At 48.2% G+C, this 24,778-nt stretch overlaps 1 protein-coding gene across 2 annotated transcripts in view; it reads right to left on the bottom strand.

Moving 5' to 3' along the window:
- Window positions 1–9,612: 9,612 nt before the first annotated feature.
- Window positions 9,613–24,778, bottom strand: part of Efcc1 (EF-hand and coiled-coil domain containing 1) — a 37,257-nt gene continuing 22,091 nt past the window's right edge. The window contains exons 3-8 of one of the 2 annotated variants that reach the window (XM_026788304.1): window positions 22,881–23,023; window positions 21,431–21,569; window positions 20,146–20,311; window positions 18,312–18,452; window positions 16,330–16,393; window positions 9,613–15,415 (exon numbers count right to left, since the gene is read on the bottom strand). In XM_026788304.1, coding sequence (XP_026644105.1) covers window positions 15,279–15,415; window positions 16,330–16,393; window positions 18,312–18,452; window positions 20,146–20,311; window positions 21,431–21,569; window positions 22,881–23,023 — 790 coding nt within the window. In that variant the 3' untranslated portion in view covers window positions 9,613–15,278. The remainder of the gene's footprint in view (window positions 15,416–16,329; window positions 16,394–18,311; window positions 18,453–20,145; window positions 20,312–21,430; window positions 21,570–22,880; window positions 23,024–24,778) is intronic. The other variant, XM_005364823.2, reaches the window with a different exon arrangement.

The following is a 24,778-nucleotide window of genomic DNA, read 5'->3' as shown; positions in this document are numbered from 1 at the left end:
CTTCCCTTCCCTTCCCTTCCCTTCCCTTCCCTTCCCCCATCTTTCACTCTGTCTCCTTTTCTGTCTGAGGCAGGGACTCACTGTGTAGCCCTGGCTGCCCTAGAACTCCATATAGACCAGGTTGGCCTAGAACTCACTGAACTGGAGTGCTGGGATAAATGGCTCGTGCTGGGCACTGTGCTTGGCACCATGTGCTCGTGCCTGCTGAGCCATCTCCCCAGCCCCGTTTTGTTTGATTTAATTTTTGAGACAAGGTCTCATGCAGCTCAAGCTGGTCTTGATAGATAGCCAAGGATGACATGGTTTTTTTGATTCTCCTGCCTCCACACTCGCAGTGCTGGGATTCTTGGTGCGCATCACCATGCCCAGATAAACAACTGGTATTTCCGAAGGGTAAAAGTGACAACTGGAGCAAGAAACCAACTGATCACTGAGCACCCTGACTCTGACCCCAGAGCCAGAGAAAGAAACACACCCTGTATTTGAGGCCTGAGCCAGGAAAGAAACATCTTTATCCCTGTACTCAGAACTAAAGACATGTGCCATGGCTCTGAAACTAGTGTCAAAGAAACACACTTTGTCCCTAGAATTAGAGCCAGTGAAAGAAATACACCCTGGTCCTAAGGTCAAAGTCAAAAGGCTAAAAAGGACCAGTGAAAGAAACACAATTTGGCCATGAAGGCAGAGCCACCTCTGCCTCTAACCAGCTAAATTGACCAATCCCTGAGCAGGGAAAAACTAACCAATCCCCCTTCTCCCTGGGAAAACTCCACCCCTAAGAAGCCCTATAGAAGCCTCTCCACCCTTCAGATAAGAGCTGCCATTAATCCCGACCTGGCAGAGGCAGCCACTCTCCTGGATTCCTCCTTTCCAAATAAATCTCTTTCTCAAAATAGTCTTGGGTGACGACCTTCATTCGCTGACTCAGAGCAGAAGAACCTGGCTGGGGCACCCCTTAGAGGACTGAGCTGAAGAACCTTGCTGAGGTGTTCCCTAGGGTTGGCAACAAGGCAGAGCAGAAGAACCTTGCTAGGATGCTCCTTAAGGGGGGTTGAACAAGGCCAACGGGGCGGGGTGGGGGAGGTAACAACAGAAGAACTTTGCTAGGATGTTCCTTAAGGGGCCTGAGCAAGGCAGATGTGTGGAGGGGGAAGGACAGATGGACAACTTTTCGCTGGAGCTGGAGATTGCTACATTTCTGCAGGGGGCTTCTCTTTAGCAGAGTGTTAGCAGAAGAAACACATCTTGAGTGGGAAAAGAAGCAGATAGCTCTGCTAGGAAACTCCCATAAGGGAGTAGAGCAGAACTCAGCTATAGCGGCTCTCCAGAAGAAGAGCAGGATCCCTATATCCTGCAGGGAGACCATCCCCCACTGCACCCCAGTTTCAGGTAGCCTGGCTTCCTGGTAGTCAGGACACCTTTCCTCCTGGGCTGAGCTGTCCCATTGCAGCTCCAGCCTCCAGAGCTGTCCTATTGCAGCTCTAAGTATATCCTGGATTCCTGACAAGTCAGGATATCCCAGCAACACTACTGTAACACATTCCCCTACAATTTCTCATTTTATGTAAGATGTTTATAAAGGGCACACATAAAGAATTATTGTCTTATTGCTGCTTTCAAGGCACACCTTGAAACGGATGAATTCTTTACAAATGAAGCATACGCTGCATCGGTGTTTGTCCAGCCAGTGTTGGAGGGATAGTGGTGAGAATGTTGGGTTTGCAGCTGTAGTTCAAGCTGGTGGCAATGAACATAGGGCTTTTACTTACAGCATGGTCCACCAGGAGGCACTCAGAGCAAAACAACATCACTAGCGTTCCATCCCACTATTTGCCATGTCACCGAAGTCAGTGTAAGAGCGGAGCCCTCAGTGGTCACTTGTTTCAAACCTTTGCAAAGATGTGGACCTTGACCATGAAAGCTTATTACTTCTGGAGAGGAGGAAGCTCTTGAGGAGGTGGGTGTGGGGGGGGGTGAAGTTGGAACAGATTATTGTAATTCAAAGATGAAGTTTTTAAAAAAATAGAAATGTGAGCAAGTGTGTGGTGTATGTCTGGTGTATGTGTGTATGTGTGTGTGTTTGTGTGTGTGTGGGGGGGCTATGCATACACTCAGAGGCCAGAGAAAGATGCTGAGTATTCTGCTGGAACATTTTCTGCTTCATTCCTTTGATACAGACTAGCCTGGTCTACACAGTGAGTTCTAGGACAGACAGCTAGGGCTGTTACACAGAGAAACCCTGTCTATAAAAAAACAAAGATTAATTTCTTTCTTTTTTTTTATTTTTCAAGACAAGGTTTCTCTGTAGCTATGGAGCCAGTCCTGGAACTTGCTCTGTAGATCAGGCTGGCCTCAAACTCACAGAGATCCACCCGCTTCTGCTTCCCGAGTGTGGCGATTAAAGGCATGCACCACCACTGCCCGGCTAAGATTAATTACTTTATGATTTATTATTGGAAAGTACATTATTTATATAAGTAAATTCTATATAAGTTTGCATACTTACATGTTGAAATAAGAGCGGCAGGGGCTGCGTCCCCAGGACCCTGCCGCCCGCATGGCTAGCTTAGCTTATGCCCCGAAATAATTACATGGAAACTGTATTCTTTTAATCACTGCCTGACCCATTAGTTCCAGCCTCTTATTGGCTAGCTCTTACTTATTGATCTAACCCATTTCTATTATTCTATGTAGTCCACGAGCGGCTTACCAGGAATGATCTTAACCTGCATCTGTCTGGCGCGGGAGAACCATGGCGACTCACTGACTCAGCTTCTTTCTCCCAGCATCCTGTTCTGTTTTCTCCGCCTACCTAAGGGTTGGCCTATGAAATGGGCCTAGGCAGTTTCTTTATTAATAAGAAATCATTCCCACATCACTTACATACTATGAGGTCATGTAAAACTTTCTTGAGCAGACAAGGGTTACAAGCAGGAGTTTTGTGTGTTTTGATGATAATTCGTAGTTTGCGTTGATGCCGCTATTTAGAATCATCAGAGTAGGAAGCTTGCGTTGAGGAGTTGTTTTAATGATGTGGAAAGGCTCACCCCAAGTGTGGTGGCACCGTCCGATAGCAGCTCACATAGAAAGGGGCAAGGCAGAGGGAGAGCAGTTATCTTCTGCTGGCTTGGCCGTTGTTTGGATGCTTGCGGCTGTTGTTCATTCCTCCACTGATAATTGAATCAACTTCACCAGACTGCCATTGAGGACTCAGGTTTTTATTTTTATTTTTTAAGAAAAAGTCTCACTAAGCAGCACTGGCTGACCTGGAACTCACTCTGTAAATTGCCAGGCTGGCCTCAAACTCATAGAAATCTGTCTGCCTTGGCCTCCCAAGTGCTGTGATAAAAGTCTTGTGCTACCATGTCTTCATTCTCCACTGAGGACCCTTGGTTCTTCAGAAGCCATTCAGGGTTTTGGTGCCAGGTTGGGACTGCTGAGGTCCCCAGCTCTGTAGACTGAGCAGCTATGGGGTTCTCAGTTTTTCAGGTGTGAGTCAACTGTTGTTATTATTCCAGGGTAAGCTGATCTAATGAATTCTCTCTCTCTCTCTCTCTCTCTCTCTCTCTCTCTCTCTCTCTCTCTCTGTATTATCTGTCTGTCCATCATCTATCTCCCTATCTATCATCTATCTTATATATTATCTATCATCTATGTTATCTATCATCCATCCATCATATCAATTATCTATTTTATCTATCTATCTATCTATCTATCTATCTATCTATCTATCTATCTATCCATCCTTCCTACTGGCTGTTCCTCTAGAGAACCCCATTTAAATCACAACAGCTCCTTCAAACACCCTTTTAGAATACTTGTTGGTTATGAGCAGTGCCAGGTCAGGGGTCTCTGCTTAGTTCTGATTGTCCTGAAACTAGCTCTGTAGAACAGGCTGGCCTTGAACTCACATAGAGCCTCCTGTTCCGCCCCCCCCCCCCCCCCAGTGCTGGGATTAAAGGTGTTCACCACTGCTGCCTGATTATTTTGGGACTGTCTTTTTTTTTTTAAGGTTTATTTATTATGAATATAATATCCTGCCTGCATGTGTCCCTGCAGGCCAGAAGAGGGCACCAGATCTTATTACAGGTGGTTGTGAGCCACCATGTGGTTGCTGGGAATTGAACACAGGACCTCTGGAAGAGCAGCCAGCTCTGAGTTATCATCTCTCCAGTCCCTGTTTTGGGAATACCTTAATTGAAAGAACTGTAATGAATCTTGTTTAAATGTTTCCTAGAAGCTTTAGATGGGAGATTTTGAGTCCTATTTTGCTTTCGTTACTTATTGTTGACCGGCTTGGAGGCTCTGTTTGTTTCTCCTTGGCTTCGTTTGGTGGTGCTGTGTGTTCAGGAGTTTATCCATTTCTCCGGGGTAGGCTTTACAGCAATCTCCGCAGTCTTAAGTGACCCTCTGCGCTTCTGTGGTGCTGATCATGAGGTCTCCATTTTCACCTCTGATTTAATAGTTTTCATTTTTCTCTTGGTTATTCTGTATCCCGGTTTTTCAATTTTATTTATATGTAAGAAACCAATTTGCCAGGTGTGGTGGCACATGCCTTTAATCTCAGCACTTGGGAGGTAGAGGCAGGCAGACCTCTGTGAGTTTGAGGCCATCCTGGTCTACAAAGTAAGTTCTGGGACAGCCAGGGCTATCCAGAGAAACCCTGTTTCTAAAAAACAAAACAAAATATAACACAAAACATAGCATAAAACAAACAAACAAAAAATGCAATCATTTGTTTTAATGACCTTTTAATTTTTCTTTTAGTTTTGATTCTATTTATTTCTGCTCTGATCATTATCTCTTCTTTCCTCTACTGGTTTTGGGTTCAGCCTTTTCTTGCTTTCCTGAGCCCTGACATACATTGCTAGATTGTTCGAGACCTTTGTTAATGCGACGTTTGTCATTACACACTCTTTATAGTTGTTTTCGCTCTGCTCCCTAGGTTTTGAGGTACTGTGTTAGCCTTTGCATTTATTTTAGATATAACATTTTTTCTTTAAACTTTTTTCCATCGTTTAGGATCATTGTAATGGTATGCTGTGCTAGGTGGGGCCACTGATCCCATGGCAGGGGACAAACCCACCATCAGACAGTCTACATGGGAAGGAAGTTTACTGGGGAAGGGAGGAGAGAGAAGAGAGAAAGAGAGACAGAGAGACCTGCTTGCCTCATCAGAAGAAGAGTGGGAAGAGAGCTGGAATGGGTGCAGCTTGTCTCTTAAAGGGACATTTTGCACCTGCATACAGAAGAAGCAGCCAGCCGTAGGACCCTGGGTTGGTCAGGGTTCTGCCTGAGTGCATCCTTCCAGGTGACAGGGACTAGCATAATGCCTGAATCCTAACAATCATGGTGTTCAATATCCATATATCTTAACTTTTTGTTGATTTGTGGTTTGAGAATATACATGATATGACTCAGCTTTTAAAGACTTCGCCAGGCGGTGGTGGTGCATGTGGGAGGCAGAGGCAGTCAGATCTTGTGAGTTCAAGGCCAGCTTGGTATACGGAGGTAGTACCAGCACAGCTAGGGATACACAGAGAAACCCTGTCTCAAAAAACCAAACTAAACAACAACAATAAAATAAAATAAAAAAAACAAAACACCAAAAAATACCAAACCAAACCAAACCAAAACAAAACAAAAAACCCAAAAACTTCTTGATGGTAACTGAACACATAGTCTATTGGGAGAAAGGCCATGCGCTGACGAGAAGGTGTGCTGTATAGTTGGGTGAAGGCCCTGTAGCATCTGCTAGGCACATTTGCTCCACGGTTTGGTTCAGTTCAGATACTTTCTTTGGAGATCCAGACGACCTGTCCATTCCAGACGGTGGGGCTCTGCAGGCTTTATGGTGGTAAGACTTGCCAACTTGGTTGGAAAGGAAACACAACAGACTATAGGACCGGGAGGAGGCTCAGGAGGCAAGAGTACTTGCTGTGGACACAAGAGGACCAGGGTTCAAATCTAGACGCCATACAAAAGCCAGGCATTAGCAACTGTACCTGTAAACCAGGGCTGGGGGTGAGGGGCCGAGATAGGCAGAGTCCAGGAGCTTGCTGGCCAGGCAGCCTAGCTCAAGTGTCAGGCTCAATAGAGACCTAACCACAAAACATAAAGTGTTACGTGGGGGGGGGGACAATTCCAAACATACTTCTCTGACCTCCATTTGTACATGAATGGGGACACACACACACACACACACTCACACACACACACACACACCTATCCTGCCCAGAAAGGAACCCTTGATAGACTAAAGTAATAATTGTACCAAAGTCCATCTTTGTGAGCCGACAAGTTTTTATTCATGTTCCTAACAGGTGTATGGATGAGCAATGTCTTAGGGCTTCTATTGCTGTGACAAAGTTCCATGACCAAAAAGCAAGTTGGGGAAAGGGTTTATTTGGCTCACACTTGCACAGTATTGTTCATCATTGAAGGGAATCACGACATGTAGTTGGTTGTTTTTACTCTTTACTCTTTCTGGGGGGGAAGGGCACCACCCAGCTCCCAAATAATCCACATACCCAGAGATTTATTCTTACTTATGAATGTCCGGCCTTAGCTTGGCTTGTTTCTTGCCAGCTTTTCTTAAGTTATCCTGTCTTTCTTGTCCCTCTGGGCTTTTTACCTTTCTCTATTTCTGAATACCTCTCTTTACTTCTTACTCTGTGGCTGGCTGTGTAGCTGGGTGGCTGGCCCCTAGAGTCCTCCTCCTTCTCTCACTCCTTGATCTTTTTTTTTTCTCTTTTTCTCCTTTTATTTATCTTCTCTGCTGCAGCTGCGCCTATCCTTTCTCCTGCCTAGCTACTGGGTGTCAGCTCTTTATTAGACCATAATCAGGTGTTTTAGACAGGCAAAGTATCACAACTTCACAGAGTTAAACAAATGCAACACATGGGCTGGAGAGATGGCTCAGTGGTTAAGAGCACCGCCTGCTCTTCCAAAGGTTCTGAGTTCAATTCCCAGCAACCATGTGGTGGCTCACAACCATCTGTAATGAGGTCTGGTGCCCTCTTCTGGCCTGCAGGCAGAGTACTGAGAATACTGTATACAAAATAAATAAATAAATAAATAAATAATAAGAAATGCAACATGTCTTTGCATCATTAAAACAAATGTTCCACAGTATAAACAAGTGTAAGACATCTTAAAATAATAATACCCTACAACAAGAACAGGAACTCAAACAGGGCAGGAACCTGGAGGCAGGAGCTGATGCAGAGGCCATGGAGGGGTGCTACTTACTGGCTTGCTCACTATGGCTTGCTCAGTCTTTTTTCTTAAAGAACCCAGAATTACCAGCTCATGGGTGGTTCCACCCACAACGGGCTGGGCCCTCCCCCACCAACTACTAATTAAGAGACAGCCAGATCTTACAGAGATGTTTTCTCAGTTGAAGTTTGCTCCTTCCAGGAGGCTGCAGCTTGGGTCAAGTTGGCACTAAGATGTCCAGCACAACCAGAGAGGAATCAAAAGCAGCCTTATCTGGAGAGGACTCACGAAGGCTCAGCCCTGGAGCACTCCTCACGCACACCTCAAGGGCTGCTCTGCAGGATAAGCCAAGCCAAGTCCTGGGAATCTCCTCTGGGCTGGCCCGTGTCCTTCCCTAACAGTTTGCTGCTTCTAGAAAGCAGGGCGAGTGATCCCAGCAGCTGGCAAGCAGAGACAGGCGGACCTCTGTGAGTTTGAGGCCACCCTGGCCTACACAGTGAGACTCGATCACAAACACACTAGCCTCTTAGAGTCGTACATTTCTTGCCTGTGTGAGTCTCACAAGCCTGTCTTTCTCCATAGGGAATGTGTTCAATTCATAGGAAACTGTCCTAGTAGATACACCTATAATCCACAGGACTCAGAAAATTGAGGCAGGAGGATTGGGAGTCGGAGGGCACCTGGATTACAAAGCAAGCCCCATCCCAAAGAAACAAAACAGTAAAATATATAAATTTACAATCTTATACTGTATAAGTTTAAAAATCAAGCAGATTCTAAGAAAATAAAAAGGAGTGGCAGGTGTCCCAGGTCCCACCCGGGTTGCACTTGAACTCCTGCCTCAGGCTACACCCAGCTGGAAACCTTGTCCTCCGTGCTTCCGTCCAGTGAGTGTGTCCCCACCTAGTGGTGACAGAGTAGAATTACCTTCTCTTAGCCGGGAGTACGGGGAGGGAAGCAATTTAAGGTCAGTGGAGTATTTCTGCCAGAAGGTGAGAGAAGGACATGGGTTAGAATTTCCAAGAAAACATTTGTAACGAGTTACAGACACTTAGTACATTCCAAAATCCCAGAGAAGGACTTCTAGAAAAGGAAAAGAAGGGGGAAGACAGGACATCTGTTCTCAGACACTTGTGTGTCAAGTTTTCCCGAGCTGGTGTGGAATCACCATGCTCCTGGCCCTGCTCCTCACCCAGCTAGCCAGTATGTTGCTCTTGCCTTTCCATTCAAGGCCTCTACACTGGGTGTCTCAAGTTCCGGGTATTTTTTTTTTAATTGGAAACAAATTCATCTTTGAGTTATGTTTTCTAAGTGGTAGGGCACTGGGTATGCGTGGGGCAGGCACCCGAGTCTGTGCCCTGCATCCTAACCCTATCCCTGCTCAGCCTTTGGCCAGGGTGCATTGTGTCTGATGTGGACGAGGAGCATCAGCCCGAGCAGGCATGCACAAACATCCCTCCTCTCCCAGCATCTTTTCGCTTACGAGTGCCTGTCAGCTGGCTTCACACTTCTAACTGGCCTAGGGCTGACTGTCAGGCCTCCCTCCCCACCGCTCCTGCCACAGGAAATGTGTTTGTTATCTACAGCTCTAACACACCGTCCACAGCAGCAGTGTCATAGCAACGTTTGTCGGTTTTTATTGGTTTTTGTAGGTCAGAAATGCTTGTCTTAGCTTGAAGGTTCTAGACGTTGCAGTCAGGATCGCAGCAGGACTGGGGTTGTCACCACCGAAAGATTTTATCGGGGCTGGTGGAATTGCTTCAAAGATGTGTGCCCGAGCTAATGGCTAGAGTTCTCCATTCCTTGCTGGGCAGTGGCAGACTGGGAGGGCTCAAGCCTGGATGTCCTCAGGACACAGTGGCCAAGAGATACCAAAGTGTGGTGATATTTTGTTTGGGCTCTCAGAAATAAAGCTTGCCTGAGGATCAGAGGGCTGAGCTAACCACTAATTAACAATAGAGGTCTGGAGGGCTGTACAGACAGACAGACAGACAGACAGACAAGAAGTGATATGGCTGGGCAGAGAGGGAGGAGACAGGAGCTTGGCTTTTTTTTTCCGGCTGAGGAGTTAGCGAGGTAAAAGTTGGCTGTGGCTTAGTCCTTTGTCTCTCTGATCTTTCAGCATTTCCCCTGATATCTGGCTCTGGGTTTTTATTATTAAGACCAGTTAGAACTAATTGTGTACCAGCAAGGAAGTTACCACCATGCTTTGTGGCTGAGTCTGTGTCCCCACCACGTTCTCCTTTTAGGTATGGCTTCTACCTGCGACTCTTGCTGTCTTAGGGTTTCTATTGCTGTGAAGAGACACCACGACCACGGCAACTCTTCTAAAGGAAAGTATTTAATTGGGACTGGCTTACAGTTTCAGAGGTTTAGTCCATCATCATCGTGGTAGGACATGGCAGTGTGCAGGCAGACAAGATGCTGGGGAAGGAGCTGAGATTCCACATCTGGATCCGCAGGCAGAGGAGGCAACTGTGTGTCATACTGGGCATGGCTTGCACATGTGAGACCTCAAAGCCCACCTCCATGATGATCACTTTCTCCAACAAAGCCACACCTAATAGTGCCACGCCCTATGAGAGCTATTTCCTTCAAACCACCACACTTGCTCACCTTCAGGAGTGAAGAGTTTCATCCCGGAGCAAGCGTGCCAAAGGCTCTGTGATATGTCAAGTAAAGAGTCCTTTCCTCTCCCGGCGCTGGGACAGAACCTAGGACAGTACCTAGCGCTGAGATCAAATAATTACAGGGTCTCTGCAAGAAGACAACAGTTTTCAGATGGGGGCCCAGCTCTGAGAGGGGGAAGTGGACATGAGTTCCCACGCCTAACCAAGAAGTTATCTTCAATTAACACCTGATTGCAAAGGAAAAATTCAGTTGTCTCCAGTGGAGTCTCACTGGGATATTAAGCACACTTCAGGGTAGCCCCATGCCCAGCAGTAGATGGCCAGAACAAGGCAGACTCAGTGGTATTTCTGCCGACTTTTTAATCTCAGATTGCCTTGTTTTGGCATTTTTTGTTATACTGGTCTTTTGCTTGCATATTTTCATGGGTTTGTGTTTCTTGATTTTGTTATTTTTTGTTTTATTTGATTATTTTTTTAAAGAGAGAAAGAAAGAAGGTGTGGAGTAGGCTGGGGAGGAAGGTTCTGGGAGGAGTTGAGGGGGGAGAACGCATGATCAGAATACATGGTCTAAAACTGTTTTCAAAGAAATCCTAGATTTTCACATGGAAAAAGAATTTTAGGCTACTTAACAGAACTTTGTCTACCTGATAAAGTTAATTTATACAATGTTACTATAAAATAATGCAACGAGCTTAAGTTAATGTATTTACAGATTGCATTGAAAAGGATTAATAATTTTTTATCTTCTTTTCTAAGATATAGTTAGTATAAATTGCATACGCTCCAACCATTACTTTGCTTTTGTGCATGAAAAAATAGGAAACACTAGCTTTATTTTTCTAAGTTATTGAATCGAAGTTGATATGTATCAGATTATATCTAAAGGTCATTATTTTGGTGTTATTAGTATCGATTTTGCATCTTTGTAGACTTTCTACAGTCATTGTCTGGTATTATTTATTGTACCAATATAGAAACAAAAGTGTGCAAATAGAGTATAGTTACTGAATTTCCCCTGCTTCTGAACTTTGTCATCTGATGACTACACAGAGATTCCTACCTACTCACTTACCATGCCTCAGGCCTGGAATGTTCTCAGCAATACATGGTTTGTAAAATAATTGAAAAAATATGAATTAATCTTTGGATATAAGTTACATTACCATACATACATGGAAAACCTTGTTAATATGGATTAAGAATTAAAGGGCCTATTTAAATTTTTTTCAATAAAAAAAGAAGACAGCAGTTTTATTGAGCCGCAGACCGAGGAGTTAGTTGGTGCACAGCGATCCCCAGGACTCACAGGAAGTAAAGGGAACTTTGGGTTAGGGTTCTGAGGCTCAGTATCTACCAACTGACTTTTTGTTTTTTTAAACCAATTTTTGGGTTCAGTGTCAGGGGAGGGTCTGTTTGAGTGGATGCCTTCACATATACTACTTTTGACACAAGTTGACACTGAGGTTTCCATGACAGCTGCTCTCTGGAGATGTGGTGGCCAAGGGTCCTGTGGCTGTACAACATCCCTCTCCCTGGGCAGCACCTTCCTTTCCGCTTCCCCGTCACAGCATCTCAGGCCTTGTGCTCTGTGAAGGTCCTTGGGCTGATCAAGTGGGCGGAGTCCGGCCTTGCTCAGGCACGCTGGGCTCGGCTGTTGAGCCACCTGGAAGTAGGTAGGGTCCTTGTCACTGCGGTGTGGATGTGAGGCGAAGCACACTGTTTTCTGCCACTCACAGCTGCTGCGCTGGTCCTGACCGCAGTCTGCATCCAGGGAAGATTCTGGGGTCACCTCACCCTGAACTTTGTTTGTCCTTGGCTGGGAGCATCAGGCCTGTGCTCAGGTCCCATCCATGTTCAGGGACTCTGCACCCTGGGTGAGGGAAAAGATGACAGGCTTCAATCCAGCAAGCTCTGAAGGCCCAAGAAGGGCGGATCAGCACCGCTGTCTGTAAGGACATGGAAGCGGCCATGGGTTCAGCCTCTTTCCTGTACAACAGTGTGCTAGTTCCACTGGGGTAAGGTGAGCAATTCTTGCTTTTTCTTTTTTCTTTTTGTGCTGGAGATTGAAGCAGGTCCCGTCTGAAGGCAAATGCTCATCTCCAGCTCACACTGTTGCCTGTGACTTGCTCATATTTTGCTGAATATTTTTTGACCCGTACTTAGGAGGCATTTTGCTCTTCTTTGTTTGAGATATTTGCTGGCGTGATGACAATCCTGGGCTTACAAAGGGGCTGCAAAGAAGGCCTGCTCCTGTTTTCTGGAAGAGACTAGATGATTTGTACAGCCCTTTTCTTACAGGTCAGCGTAGAATGTGCCAGAGAGCTTGTCCCAGGCCTGTTATTTTTGTTTTGTTAATTGTTAACTATATTATCTAATACCTATCAGAGTGTCTGTTTCTTCATGTGTGGCTTTTATGTGTTTTTCAAGGAATGGGTCCCTTTCATTGGCTCACAAGGCTCATTTACAGTCACACTTAACTCTGTGTGTTAAGTTTTGTTGAGATCTGTCCTGTAATGACATTCCTCCTTTGCCACTGGTATTAGTAAGGTGTCTCTTCTGTTTTCTCTTTGATTACCCTGGAAAGAAATTTATTTGTAAAAAAATAAATATTTAAAACTTTTTAAATAATTAATTTTATGTACATTGGCACCAGATCCCCCGGAACTGGAGTTACAGACAACTGTGAACTGCCGTGCGGGTGCTGGGAATTGAACCTGAGTCCTCTGGGAGAGCATCCAGTGCTCCTAACCACTGAGCAATCTCTCCAGCCCCTGCAAGGTGCTTGTATTAACCACTTCTGTAATCTTTCCCAAGAGCCAGCTTTGACTTTGTTGATTTTCTTTTCTGATATGGTATTTTGAGTCTGATTTCTGCTTTAATTTTTATTTGTTTCATCTCTATACTCTGAGTTGATTCTATAGTTCAAACTGATATGTACTTATCAAGTTGGCCTTACAATCTGCTCTTCATCTGAAGCTTCCTGAGGTGGGGAGCATTGACTTTGCTGATGTGCTCACTCCCCTGCCATGCTCTTCCTCTGAGCTCCGCTCTTCTTGTGTCCCATTCGTTCTGATGTTTCCATTTTCATTTAGCCAAAAGGGTTTTAAAACTACTCTAGAAATTTCTTCTTTGATATGTATTTAATGTAGAAACATGTTATTCAATCTTTAAGCATTTATGGATTTCCAAGCTGTCTTTCTCTTACAAGTTAATTTTGCTGTCTCTTGAGAGAGTTGCATGGCTTCCATAGTTTGACTGGCTGAGAAGGTTTGTAGCTGGAATGTGAAGGCTGCTGTCCGAGCTTGAAGAGGATGCATTTGTGCCAGTGTGGGACGAGCAGTCTGTGGCATTGAACCCATTGGTTGTTGGCTGTGGTGTGTTCAGCTTTACTGATGCCATACATGCGGGGTGTGTCCATTTCTTATGGAAGTATGTCGAAGTCTGCAATTACAGTAGTGGACTCATCTGTTTCCTGAAGCTCTGTTAATATGTATTTTTGAGACGAGATCTATGTAGATCAGGCTGGCCTCAAACTCAGGGATCTATCTGCGTCTGTCTTCTGAGTGCTATGGTTAAAGGCACGCATCACTATGCATTTGTATTAATTTTTGTCTCAGGTTGTTTGTGGCTGTTGCTAGGCACACACATTATTTTCCTTGTGAGCTGACCCCTCTGACATCATTTGATACCCTTTTCTCCCCCAGTGCTTTTCCTTGCCTTGAATTCTGCTGGATTACTGTTGGCACAGTAGTATTTGCCTGTACCCCTTCACTTTAACCCTCGTGTTTATATCTAAAGTGGATTTCTTTTTTAAAAGTTTATTTATTTTTTATGTTTGTACCAGAGTGTATGTTTGTGTACCACATATGTGCCCACAGAGTCAAAAGAGGGCAATTAGATAATTTGGAACAGGAGTTATAGAAAGTTGGGAGTGGTCCTGTGGGTGCTGGGAATTGAACCCAGGTCCTCTGCAAGAGCAATAAGTGCTCTTATCTATTGAGCCATCTCTCTGACTTTCTTGTAGACATCTTGTCGTTTAGTCTGAGAATTCCGATATTTTGGTTATTGTAATGAGACCACCACTGTTTAGGGGTGATGCTGACGGGGGGGGGGAAGGTTGATGTCTGACATAACTGTTTATGTTTAATAACTTTTGTTCTGTCTTTGGCTCCTTAGTCTGCCATTTGTGGTTTTGATTAAGTATTTTCTATAATATCACTCTCTCTTTTTATAGTGTATCACTGCCCCCTCCTTCTTTTTCTAGTATTTGTCTCAATGTCCACAATACCCCTCTACAACTAACCCAAGTCCACTTTCAATAACCGTGCTGCTTCCTGGGCAGTAAAGCTTCCCAGGCCCCGCAATAGCAAAGCCTTCCTTGTTCCTTCTCTCCATGAGCCTGTGTAAAACAACAGAGCTAAACACAGCACCTGTGATCACGGCTGTTTCAGTCGGCATGAACTCTGCTCTGGTTTCCTCTCACTTGGCTGGGACAGGCCGGCTGGGGGATCTGGCAGCTGGGGGATCTGGCTGCTGGAATGTTCCTTCTCTCAGTTTGTCAAGGTTCTGATGAAACCTGTGCTTGCCATGCTCCAGCAAAAGGGCAGCTTGTTGAAAAGAACAGAAAGAGGTGAAGGGTGTGCTTGGTGGGGGAGCTCTTGCAGTGCTGGGGCATCCCTGGCAGCAGAAACACAGAAAAATAAAACCCAGGGTGTGCTAGTTGTATCCCACGCTGGTCATGTGCCTCGTCCCTCAGCAGCATTCCGTGATTTTCTTGTCTTTCCTGGGAGGTCATAGCAGAGCTCACAAAGTTAGACTTGCCAAAGTGTGGGTTCCCATTACCTGGGCCCTGGAGTGCCTCCTTGCACATCTGTCCACACGAAGTTCTAACACACGTGTAGCCTGAGCAAGGTGCAAAACTGCCTTCCTGAGCAGGTCAAAGAACCGGGCAATCAGCTGGAGCAAGCAGGGCAGAGATTTTCGATGTACTGTGTGTGTACTGTGCCCAGCATAAGGGCAACAGCCTCAGGTACAGGCTGATCTAGCACCTGCAGGGATTCAGTGTGGGGGTTCTGTGAGACTGTGAGAGGCCCCAGGAAGGAGCAGCTGCCAGACCCAGTTTTGGAAGGAGCCTTGGCTACCAGAGCTCTGCAGAAGTGACAACAGTCAGACCATTTGTGGCAAGCATTCAGACAGTAGAAGACAGTCCAACAGCGGTCAGGTGGACCATGGAGGCTGCACTGATGGCGCTTGGGATGACTGAGGAGGCCACAGTGATGACAGTCAGTCTGTCTGTGAAGGTTGGTCCAGTGGCCGCCAAAGCTAGTCCCATAGTCGTCAGGTTGACCAGGGAGGCAAGTCTGGTTGTGGTCAAGGCTGGTCTGATGATGGTTAGGATGAACATGGTGGTCCAAGGCAGGGCCAGTGAGCTCAGCAGGAGATGGGGAAGGGGTTCGTGTGCGCAGGAGCTGTGGATGCTGGTGCTGAGGGGTTTCTTTGCAGGAGTTCACAGCCAACCAAGGCTTGGCGCAAGGTGTCCAGGACGGCCAAGGTGTCACGTGTACCCTCTGGAGAGAAACAAAAGGGTAGATTTCCTTATCTGTCCGCAGTCACTTCTCTCTTCCATGTGGCTTGCCTGCCACTGCCCCGTACCACTGCCCGCCCTGCCCAGGCCTGCTCCTTATGTTCCTTAACACCTAGACCAGTGGTTCTCAATGCATGGACCATGACCCCTGGGGGCTGAACAATCTTTTCACAGGGGTCATGTATCAGATAGCCTGCATATCAGATATTTACATTACGACTCATAACAATAGCAAAATTAGATTTATGAAGTAGCCACAAAATAACTTTATGGTTGGAGTCCTCACATGAGGAACTCTATTAAAAGGACGCAGCCTTAGAAAGGCTAGAACTGCTGTAACCTCATACGTCTTGTCTCCACTGATGATGGGCTGTTCTAAGATCCTGCGAGCAAGTGAAGGCCACTGTGGGTCTCTCTGTGACCCTGTGAGGCAGGGTCAGCTGCAGGGGACACAACTGGCGAAGTTCTGCTGCCCTCAGCTTTGCCTGATCATCAGGGGCCACAGGGCATGGAGCTTCAGACGAATTCCAGGCACTTGACTGGGTAGTTCTTGACTATGTGGTGGGGTAACTCCTCTCTGATAGGTCAGCTGTCAGAGCTGGGGGCTTTACGGTACAGAGGCGCTGCCTCAGTCCTGGCCCATAGTTAGCTCAGGGAACAGTACAGTCTGACTTGCCAGCAGGCAACCCCACCCTTGACTGCTGGGCCCCTCCTGGCTTCGGGTGGTCATAGTTGCCTGTGGTCTCTGCGGCTCGGTTCTGGTCTAGAGTCTGTTTTGGTGGGGAGGGGACAAAGGCGTTCTGCAGACTAGAATTCAGAACAGTGCTGGAGTTTTGGTCCAGATGCCCCATAGCTGCCAGCCCTTCTCTGCCAGACACCCTTGCCACCCTTGCCTACCCTGTGAGGGGCTCCGGTCCAGGGCATTCAGCAAAATCTTCCCCAGGGCTCTTTTTGATATATTCTTCAAGAGAGACAAAGAGGGGCTGGATCAGGTTGTGTTCCACTTAGGAGGTAGAGTGTAGAGACTTCTGGAAGCTTCCATGAAGCTCCTTGGGGCTGGTCCCACATTCCCTCTCCATGTTCCTCTTTATCCCCTCCTGCCCCATCCCCCCTTCCTGTCCCCTCATATTGTCTTCCTCTCCTGTACTCCCCCGCTGCCTCCCACCCCTGAGGCTGGCCACACTGGCTTCTCAGAGACTCTCAATGGGTAGAGGTGGAACAGTCTGCAGGCTCCATTCCACCAAAGACCAGGACACATGCCCCTGGGGAAGATGGTGGTTAAGTACTCTCAAGCATTTTCTCATCTGAACCCCAGAACATGTTGTTTATTATGAGCATCTGAGCAATGGGAAGGCAGTGTAGAAAGGAAGAACCACAAAGAAAGAGGCCACACCTGTAATTCTAGCACCAGGAGGTGGACACAGGACCAAGATTTCCAGGCTAGCCTGGGGTACAGGGTACGCAGTGAGATCCTGACTCAAAAACAAACCAACCCAAACAAAGAGACACACCTCACTGCTTCTGGGGCTGGGCTGGGCCTCAGCTGGTCTCCAGCTCATCCCCAGCTCTTTGTCTGCCCAGCTGTGCAATACCTGGCCTGACCTGGGTAGCCCATGTTCCCAGCAGCCTGACAAACAGCAAAAATGAAATCTCAGAGGTCCACCTGTCTCTGCCTCCCAAGTGCTGGGATTAAAAGTGTATGCCAGTTGTATGGTGGTGGCGACGCCTTTAATCCCAGCACTTGGGAGGCAGAGGCAGGCAGATCTCTGTGAGTTTGAGGCCAGCCTGGTCTACAAGACTAGTTCCAGAACAGCCAAGGCTGTTACAAAGAGAAATTTGGTCCCAACAACAACAACATCAAACAAATAAACAAACAAGCAAAAGCAACCAAAAAAATTTTTTGAGGTAGAATGTGCCAGGCTGGACTCAAACTTGTGGCAATCTTCCTGCCTCAGTTTCTCTAGTGCTGAGATTATAGGCACCACTGTGCCAAGTCTGCTATTCTTTAATAATTTGTAGCCATGTTTATTTTTAAACTATTTTGTTTAATTTTATGCGTATGGTGCTTTGCTTGTGTGTATGTCTGTGATCATGTGTATGCTGGGCCACTGCAGAGGTTAAAGAAGATGTTGCATCCCTTGGGCCTGGAGTTACAGTTGGCTGTGAGCTGCCATGTGGGTGCTGGGAATTGAACCCTGGATCTCCGTGACAGCAGTGGGTGCTCTTTTGTTGTTTTTGCTTGTTGGAGACAAAGTCTCTCTACATAGCCCTGGCTGTCCTGGAACCCACAGTATGTGCTCTTGACTACAGAGCCGTCTCCCCAGCCCTGCAGCCATGCTTAAAAGAGATGCTAGTTTAAATTCTTTCTTGGTTATCCTCCTTTGGCCTTTAAAATTTACTTATTATTATTGCATGTGTATGCGTATGTGTGGGCATGTATGCCATGACACATGTGTGGAGGTCAGAGGGCAACATTATGTGCCTGGCTTTCTTCTCCCACTTTTTCAACGGTGCTAGAGATGGAACTCAGCTTGCCAAGCTTAGGTAGCACACAGCTTACCCAGTCACCTCGCTAGCCAGTGCTGCGCTTTAATTTCAGTTACATCAGACTCCTAAAACCATCTGGAATATCCTCTTCTCTAGGTGGCTTCTCTGAACCACCATTCTGTATGTGTCAGTGGAGGAGCCCCTGCTGACCGAGGAAACCAGAGCCCTAGGGGTGCCATACAGGCTTCCTCAGCCTCCCAGCCTCCCTTGGCTCCACAGTGTCACCCTCGGGTCCCCTATGGACTCTCCTTGGCCCTTCTCACCATCACCTTCTTCTGGGTCCCCCAGCTCACTCTGGACCCCCTTCCCTTCGGGACCCCCTGGAGCCCCACCAGGTCCCGGAGCCTCTGCAGGAGCTGTAGCACATCCACCAGCTTCTCCTCGAGCAGCGACAGGCGCACCCGCTCTGTCTCCACCATCTGCAGCTCCAGCCTCAGATGCTCGGTCGTTTCCATGGTCTGCCGTGGTTCTGCCTGGGATAAAGGGTCTGGTGTGTTCCCTGCACCTGTGGTCCCCCGGAGGAGTGTTCATAGCTTCCTAGCAAGGTTGCTGGCCTCCCTGACACTTTTGCAGAGATTGCCTAGTCTGGCCTCCTGCAGATAAACCACCCTGAGGCCCAAGGAGCTAAGTGCCTGCTCTACACTGTACGGTGAGCAGGACGGTGAGCAGATACGCAAAGTTCTCTAGTCTAACAATTCCATTCTCTCTTTTCTATCTTTTGGTTTCTCTTCTTTCTGATATATCTGCATTGGTGGCAACAGTAGCAGTCTGCTTGACTGGCTTACACAGAAGGAACGCACTGCAGACTAGGGGATCGGTCCATCCCATCTTGTCCTGGGGCTCCGGCTGAAAGGACATTCCAGGCATCTGCCCACCTTTCTGCTACTAGGATCCCAGGGCTGACAACAGAGAGAATGTCTGCAGCTCACCCTCTGAGTCAGGCATGTCATGTGTCATGTGACAGGCACCTCTAGGTACAGGGTGCTCAGGGTTCCCTCTGGCCTCGGGCAGGAGTACAAAAGACCCTGTGCTTCCGCCCACTGCAGGCAGGACTAGAGGACTCCCCTTCTGGAGCCTTCCTGCTCTGTCACCTTGAAGTTTACTAAGAAAAGCGACAGCTGTGCCTCTCCTTGGGTGCACCCTGACGGCCAGTTCCTATCTCACGGTGGTCCTTCCCAAGCCCAGCAGCTCTCTCCCGGGAGATCCTGGGTATTAGGACCAGCGTCTCAGGGAGCTGCGCTGCAGTGAGAATAGAGACGCAGCAGGAAACATAGCAGATCAACCTGGAATCCTGGGGTTGGGGGGTCTTCACCAGACAGCGACAGCCAGGGCTGAGCTGTCAGGAGCTCACTACCTACATCTACCCACTTGATGCACACATAGTGGCACTGTTACAGATGTGGAAATCAAGGCACAGAAGGTCACACGGTACTAGAGCTGGCACTGAAACCAGGCAGCCGGTTCCAGCATGCACTGTGGGGCCCTGCTCTGTCTCCCGACTTTCTACTGCTCAGGACTCAGCTTCTCCCCTGGGGCCCAGAGTGCAGGGTGGAGATCCTCAGGGCAGAGTTCCACACTGACATGGAGACCTGGCTGACATGTGTCCCTGGAGAAATCAGGGGTGACTTCCCCAATGGGCCTGGAATGATAGTGTGTCTAGCTTAATCCTTACCAAACACACGACCTGTAGGAACCTGGCATTTTCTGTTACCCATTCTTCCTCACAGGAACACGCCTAGTCCTGCATGCATTAGACACTCGCTGCTTGGTTTGGGCTGACGTATTGCCTGGTTCCAGAATCACAAATAGAGCCAATTGAGATCGTTAAACTAAGTTGTTAAAACTCCATCTTTGACAATGTCTAGGTTTTTCAGTCTGTGTCTCAAGGCTGAGGTTTCAGGGAAACACAGACAGAAGACAACCATGTTTATGCCTCTGAACAGTGGTGCCAGCAGCCCATGTAGCTGTCCCCCTCAGTTCTTGTAAGTGCCTGCTTTGTAACCAAGCTAATCTGGGATGGCATTCTGTAACTGGCAGGCGAAAGTTCCCACAAAGCGAAACGAGAGGAGACCACATCTCCTGCGTCCTGTTCACAGCTCTGTGAGTGGGCTATGGGGATGCAAGTCCCTCCAGCCGTAAGACCTGGGACCTTAGGGCCATGCTGACCTCCTCCTCCGGTGTCCCCAGGGTCTCTCCACTGCAGCCGAGGGTCTGCAGTTGTTCCCCGAGCCTGGTGACACGGGTCTCCAGCTCTAGGTTATGGACGTGGTCAGCACCATCACAGCGGCCAAAGGGAGTCTTGAGCTTCTTCTCAGCTGTCTGTTCATCATACCTGCAGGGGAGGAGAAGCCAGCACTGCGGGGACCTGTTGTCCCTGTGCTCCAGCCTTGCAAGCAGATGCTGGCATGGGACCTGTCTGCTCAGCATCTTCCTGGGGCTCCTTGGCTTCTCAGAGGGCCTCCCGGAGGTGTTCGCTAAACTCGGCTAACATCCTCCCATCCTCCTCACCCAGCCGCCCCAGCCAATGGACTCCCTAGGTTCTCCAGCACATCCCAAAGCCTCTGTTTCTTCCTGGACCCTTCTCACACCATCTACATTGCTTGGCAGAACTGCCTCCAGCTCTCCTCCACCACCTTGTCTTCAAACTTGCTCCCCTCCCTCCCTACAGCAAGGGACCCAGGACAGCAAGCAGCCATCTGTTTATTGTTTTCTCAGTGGCTCAAGTTTTGCCTGGCACATAAACAGGTACTTAACAAGTGTTTTGCATGGACATGAAGAATGGGTGAACATCCACCCCTGAAAGCCACAACACTTTACAGTGTACTAATCTTGCTGTCCCGGAGAGTATCTTACATCCTGACCGCATGTCCTTGAAGACAGTATTACCGACCCATCTTTGAGACAAGGAGACTGAGGCCCAGAAAAACCAGGCAAGTTTTCGAATTACCCATGGGCACTGAGCTCATTTTTATCGTCCTCTGAGATGGTACAAGGGCAACACCTGTGGGTAGCTGAGAACGCAGCAGCTCAGAGCCAGGCTGGGGAGGCAGGAGGTACAAGGGCAACACTGTGGGTAGCTGAGAAAGCAGCAGCTCAGAGCCAGGCTGGGGAGGCAGGAGGACTATGCCTGTGCTGTAGGAAGTGAGGAAACCTGCAAAGTGACAGGAATAGAACAGGCTGGGCCAGGGATCCAGGGAGTCATGGCTGGTGGGGACTGAATCCGCCCGCAGGCTAGGTTCTCCACGGTCTTCTTATTTCACCCTGCACTTGGGGGTTTTCCACTTTTGAGCTCCCAGGTGGGGCTGCCAGGGGCTGAGGATGGCTGTACTCTCTGTCAGCGTCTCATGTTGAAGCGGTGTGAAGGGCTCTACAAGGCGAAGCTGCCTTCTTGGGGAGGGGGGGTCTGTGCTTTTGGTCTCCACTGCCAGGCCAGAGCTCTCCAGCCACTTACCTACTCTCACAGCCTGAGGGCTGCACCAGAGATACCTCAGCATGGGCCTGTGGGGGCCTGGACTGTTCCTGCCAACTTTCTTCTTCGTCCTCAGAGGCGGTCTGGCCTTCCACGGAGCGGAACAGCTGCTCATCCTCTGCTGGGGAGACACATCCTCTAGGAACTGGAAACTCAATGTGAGGACCATCCAGCCCTCCCCAGGAACATGTATGACGTGAGTCATGGGTGACACTTCCTCCTTCCCGTTCCTGGCCCAGGGCCCTGGGAGATTGCATGGGAATCCCTGAGATACAGCCCTGCTGTCTTCTGTTCCCTCAAGCGACACATGAGGACGCATCTGTGGTGTCAGGATTGAGCATCAGTTTCACTTCAGGACATGTGACCTGGATTAGGGAACTGGATAAGGGTTTTTCCAGGTGTTAGCAGCAGGTCAGAAAGACTCTCAGCTCTCAGTATGGGGGGTTGTGGGAGGTGTCCAGTATATGGCCTGTGGTCCCCAATAGCTTTGATGAACTCCATCCTGACCGAAGTGGCTGCTCTGTCCTATAGCCCAGGCAAAGCCGTCGTCCTCAGGAGCATACCAAAGTCTCCTAGAGACCCTGACCCCTGTCTACTCCAGCTCTGGGTACCCATCAGGCTGTGCCAATCAGAGGTGGTCCTCTCTAGCCACAGTGAAGGTTCTGGAAGAGCTGGGACCCCTCAGAAGACAATGTGGGAGTCAGTGAGTGTATGGCCAAAATGAACTCAGATCTTCCAGTTCTGTGCTTGGGGGCTAGGATATGGGCGGAGCCAGGGAAGTTATGCCTTCTGAGTGTGACTGATCTCAGGGTAAGGGGAGCAGGCCAGGCCTTAGGGTGGCTCCAGATCTATGGGCTCTTCTGAGATTCCACACTTTCCTTTTAGTCTGAGCAGTTTGTGCTGGCTGACGGGACACTTTCAGACTTCCCTAGTTGAAGTAGTATTTAAAACCAAAATAAGACCTTACCTCATAGGAGACCTGGGAAGCCCGTTGACACGGGCCTCAGGGATCCCTGGCTCTGGACACCTATTTCCCCTACCTGGCTTCCCCATGGGTTCTTGGGGCCCCACTGTCTGGTTGGGACCTCTATGTCGAGAGCTACTATATTGACAGTGTATGTCCCTCCCTTGGTTCCTCCCCCGTCACTCATCTGCGTTGTCCTGATGCTGAAGGCAGGGTAGGTGGCAGGGCTCTGAGCCTGGGGGTAAAGGACAGAGACCCAGTCCTCGGCATGCTAGATTCCCAAGTGTCGGATTCTTGGGAAGACACCAGAAGACGAACCTTTCAGGGGCTGGAAACCAGCCTGAATAGCAGTGTGGGGTTTGTCTGGAGGCTGATAGTGGTGTGGATGTTTCAGCCCTTGAGAGCAGGGATGAGGCTCGGCCTCACTGACCATGGGCCTGGCAGCAGGCTGGGCACCTGGGGACTGACCTTCATCTGTGTCTCTGCTCCCTGAGCAGGAGTCTAACTGCTGGGCTCCCCCTGGAGCGGCGTCCTCTTCTCTGGTTCCTCTACTCTCAGGTTCTCCATTCTTGTTTCCTGAATGTACACTGGCTTGTGGGGGTCCCTCCGACCTGTGGGCAGGGGAGAGATAGATTTTGAGACATTTCTTACTCTGCACAGGTAAGCCACCCACGATCCCACCACTGTCTTGGCAAAGTCAGTCTCCCGTGGGTCAGAAAGAATGTTGAGGTATGTTCCAGTTTTCTTTGCCAACAGGGAACAGACAGGAAACCCAACTTTAGAGAATGAGATGCAAAGCAAATCCACAGACACTACGAGACTGGTGTCCACCCTACAGCAAGAATCACGGGAAAGGAAATGCCCTTTCCGCTTTTGGGCAGTCATGTAGCAATAGTCATATTGTGGCCATGAGCTAGCATCTGAGAGAATTGTCTAGTAGTTAGGTAAGAGCCTCAACATCTTTAGAGGCTGAGCTAGCCAGTCCCGTAGCTACCTAATTCTGGACTTAAGATGGTTGATATTTAAAAAATATTTATTTTTATTTTATAATTTATTTTATTTTATGTGCATTGGTGTTTTGCCTGCATGTATGTCTGTGCCAGGCCCTGGAGCTGGAGTTACAGACAGTCATGCGCTCCCATGTGGGTACTGGAGATTGAACCGGGGTCCTCTGGAAGAGCAGCCAGGGCTCATTAACTGCTGAGCCATCTCTCCAGCCCCTATTTTTATTTTATGTGAATAGTGTTTTACCTGAATACGTCTGTGTACCATACATGTGCCTGGTGTCCACGGAAGCCAAAGAGGGTGTGGGAGCCCCTGGGACTGGAGTTACAAATGGTGAGTCACCAGATGAGTGCTGGGAACTGAACCTGGGTCCTCAGCAAGAACCGTGAGTGCTCCTAACTGGTGCGCCATCGCTCCAGTCTGAGCGGTTGGATTTTTTAATTAATTTATTTTCTGTATATAGATGTTTTGCCTTTATGTATGTCTATAGACCACATAGACCAGAAGAGGGTCTTGCACCCACTGGGACTGAAGTTCCAGATGGCTGTGAGAAGCATGTAGGAACTGGGAGTTGAGCCTGTCTCCTCTGGAGGAGGAGCCCGTGCTTTTCAAGGCTGAGCCATCTCCCCAGCCCTGTGTGGAGTTTTCAGAAGCTTACATGTTTCACTTTTGCTTTCTAAAGAGAAAGCGGCTCGCTGTTGTAGTCCATTCGGGATTACAGACGCACCACCAGGCTGGCTAGATTCACAGACTCTTCTTTCTTCCCACCACACTTTCACACACTTATTAATTAAAAGTATTGTAATTAAAAATTCTGCGTCTTGGCCATGAAAGCCTTTAACTGAGGAATCTCCCCCTCTCTGGGATTTGGAAAACCCACTTCATTCCCCATCAGTTTTGGTACTCCAAGGTTCCCATGTTTGGGATGCTTGTTTTCCATCCCCTGCAGTACACAAGGTCAGATAATTGGAAAAAACTGACATAAAATGACCATATTTATTTATTTAAAGGCAGGGGGTCTCTGTAGTTCTGGCTGACGTGGTCACTCTGTGGGAGCAGACTGGCCTTGAAGTCAGAGACCCGCCTGCCCCTGCTGGATTAAAGGTGTGCACCACCACCACCCAGCACGAACATATTTATTAATGAGCCGGCAATTCATTAAGCTAGTGCCCAAGCCTCTCTAGCTTCACAGCTGTGCCCCACAGCTTCTTCAGCACGCAGACATTTCTGTCACAGCCCAGGACTGCAGCTGCTACTTTCTCTTCCTGTCACTGTGACAGGCCATTAGCAGAGACAACTTAATGGATACATCTAGGCGCCAGGTCTGAGGAGCTATAGTCCGCCTCAGAAGGGAGGGTGTG

Source organism: Microtus ochrogaster, unplaced genomic scaffold, assembly GCF_000317375.1.
Source record: "Microtus ochrogaster isolate Prairie Vole_2 unplaced genomic scaffold, MicOch1.0 UNK1, whole genome shotgun sequence".
NCBI lineage: Eukaryota > Metazoa > Chordata > Mammalia > Rodentia > Cricetidae > Microtus > Microtus ochrogaster.
Note: the sequence above shows the minus strand (reverse complement) of the source record. Positions and strands in the feature narration are given on the sequence as shown.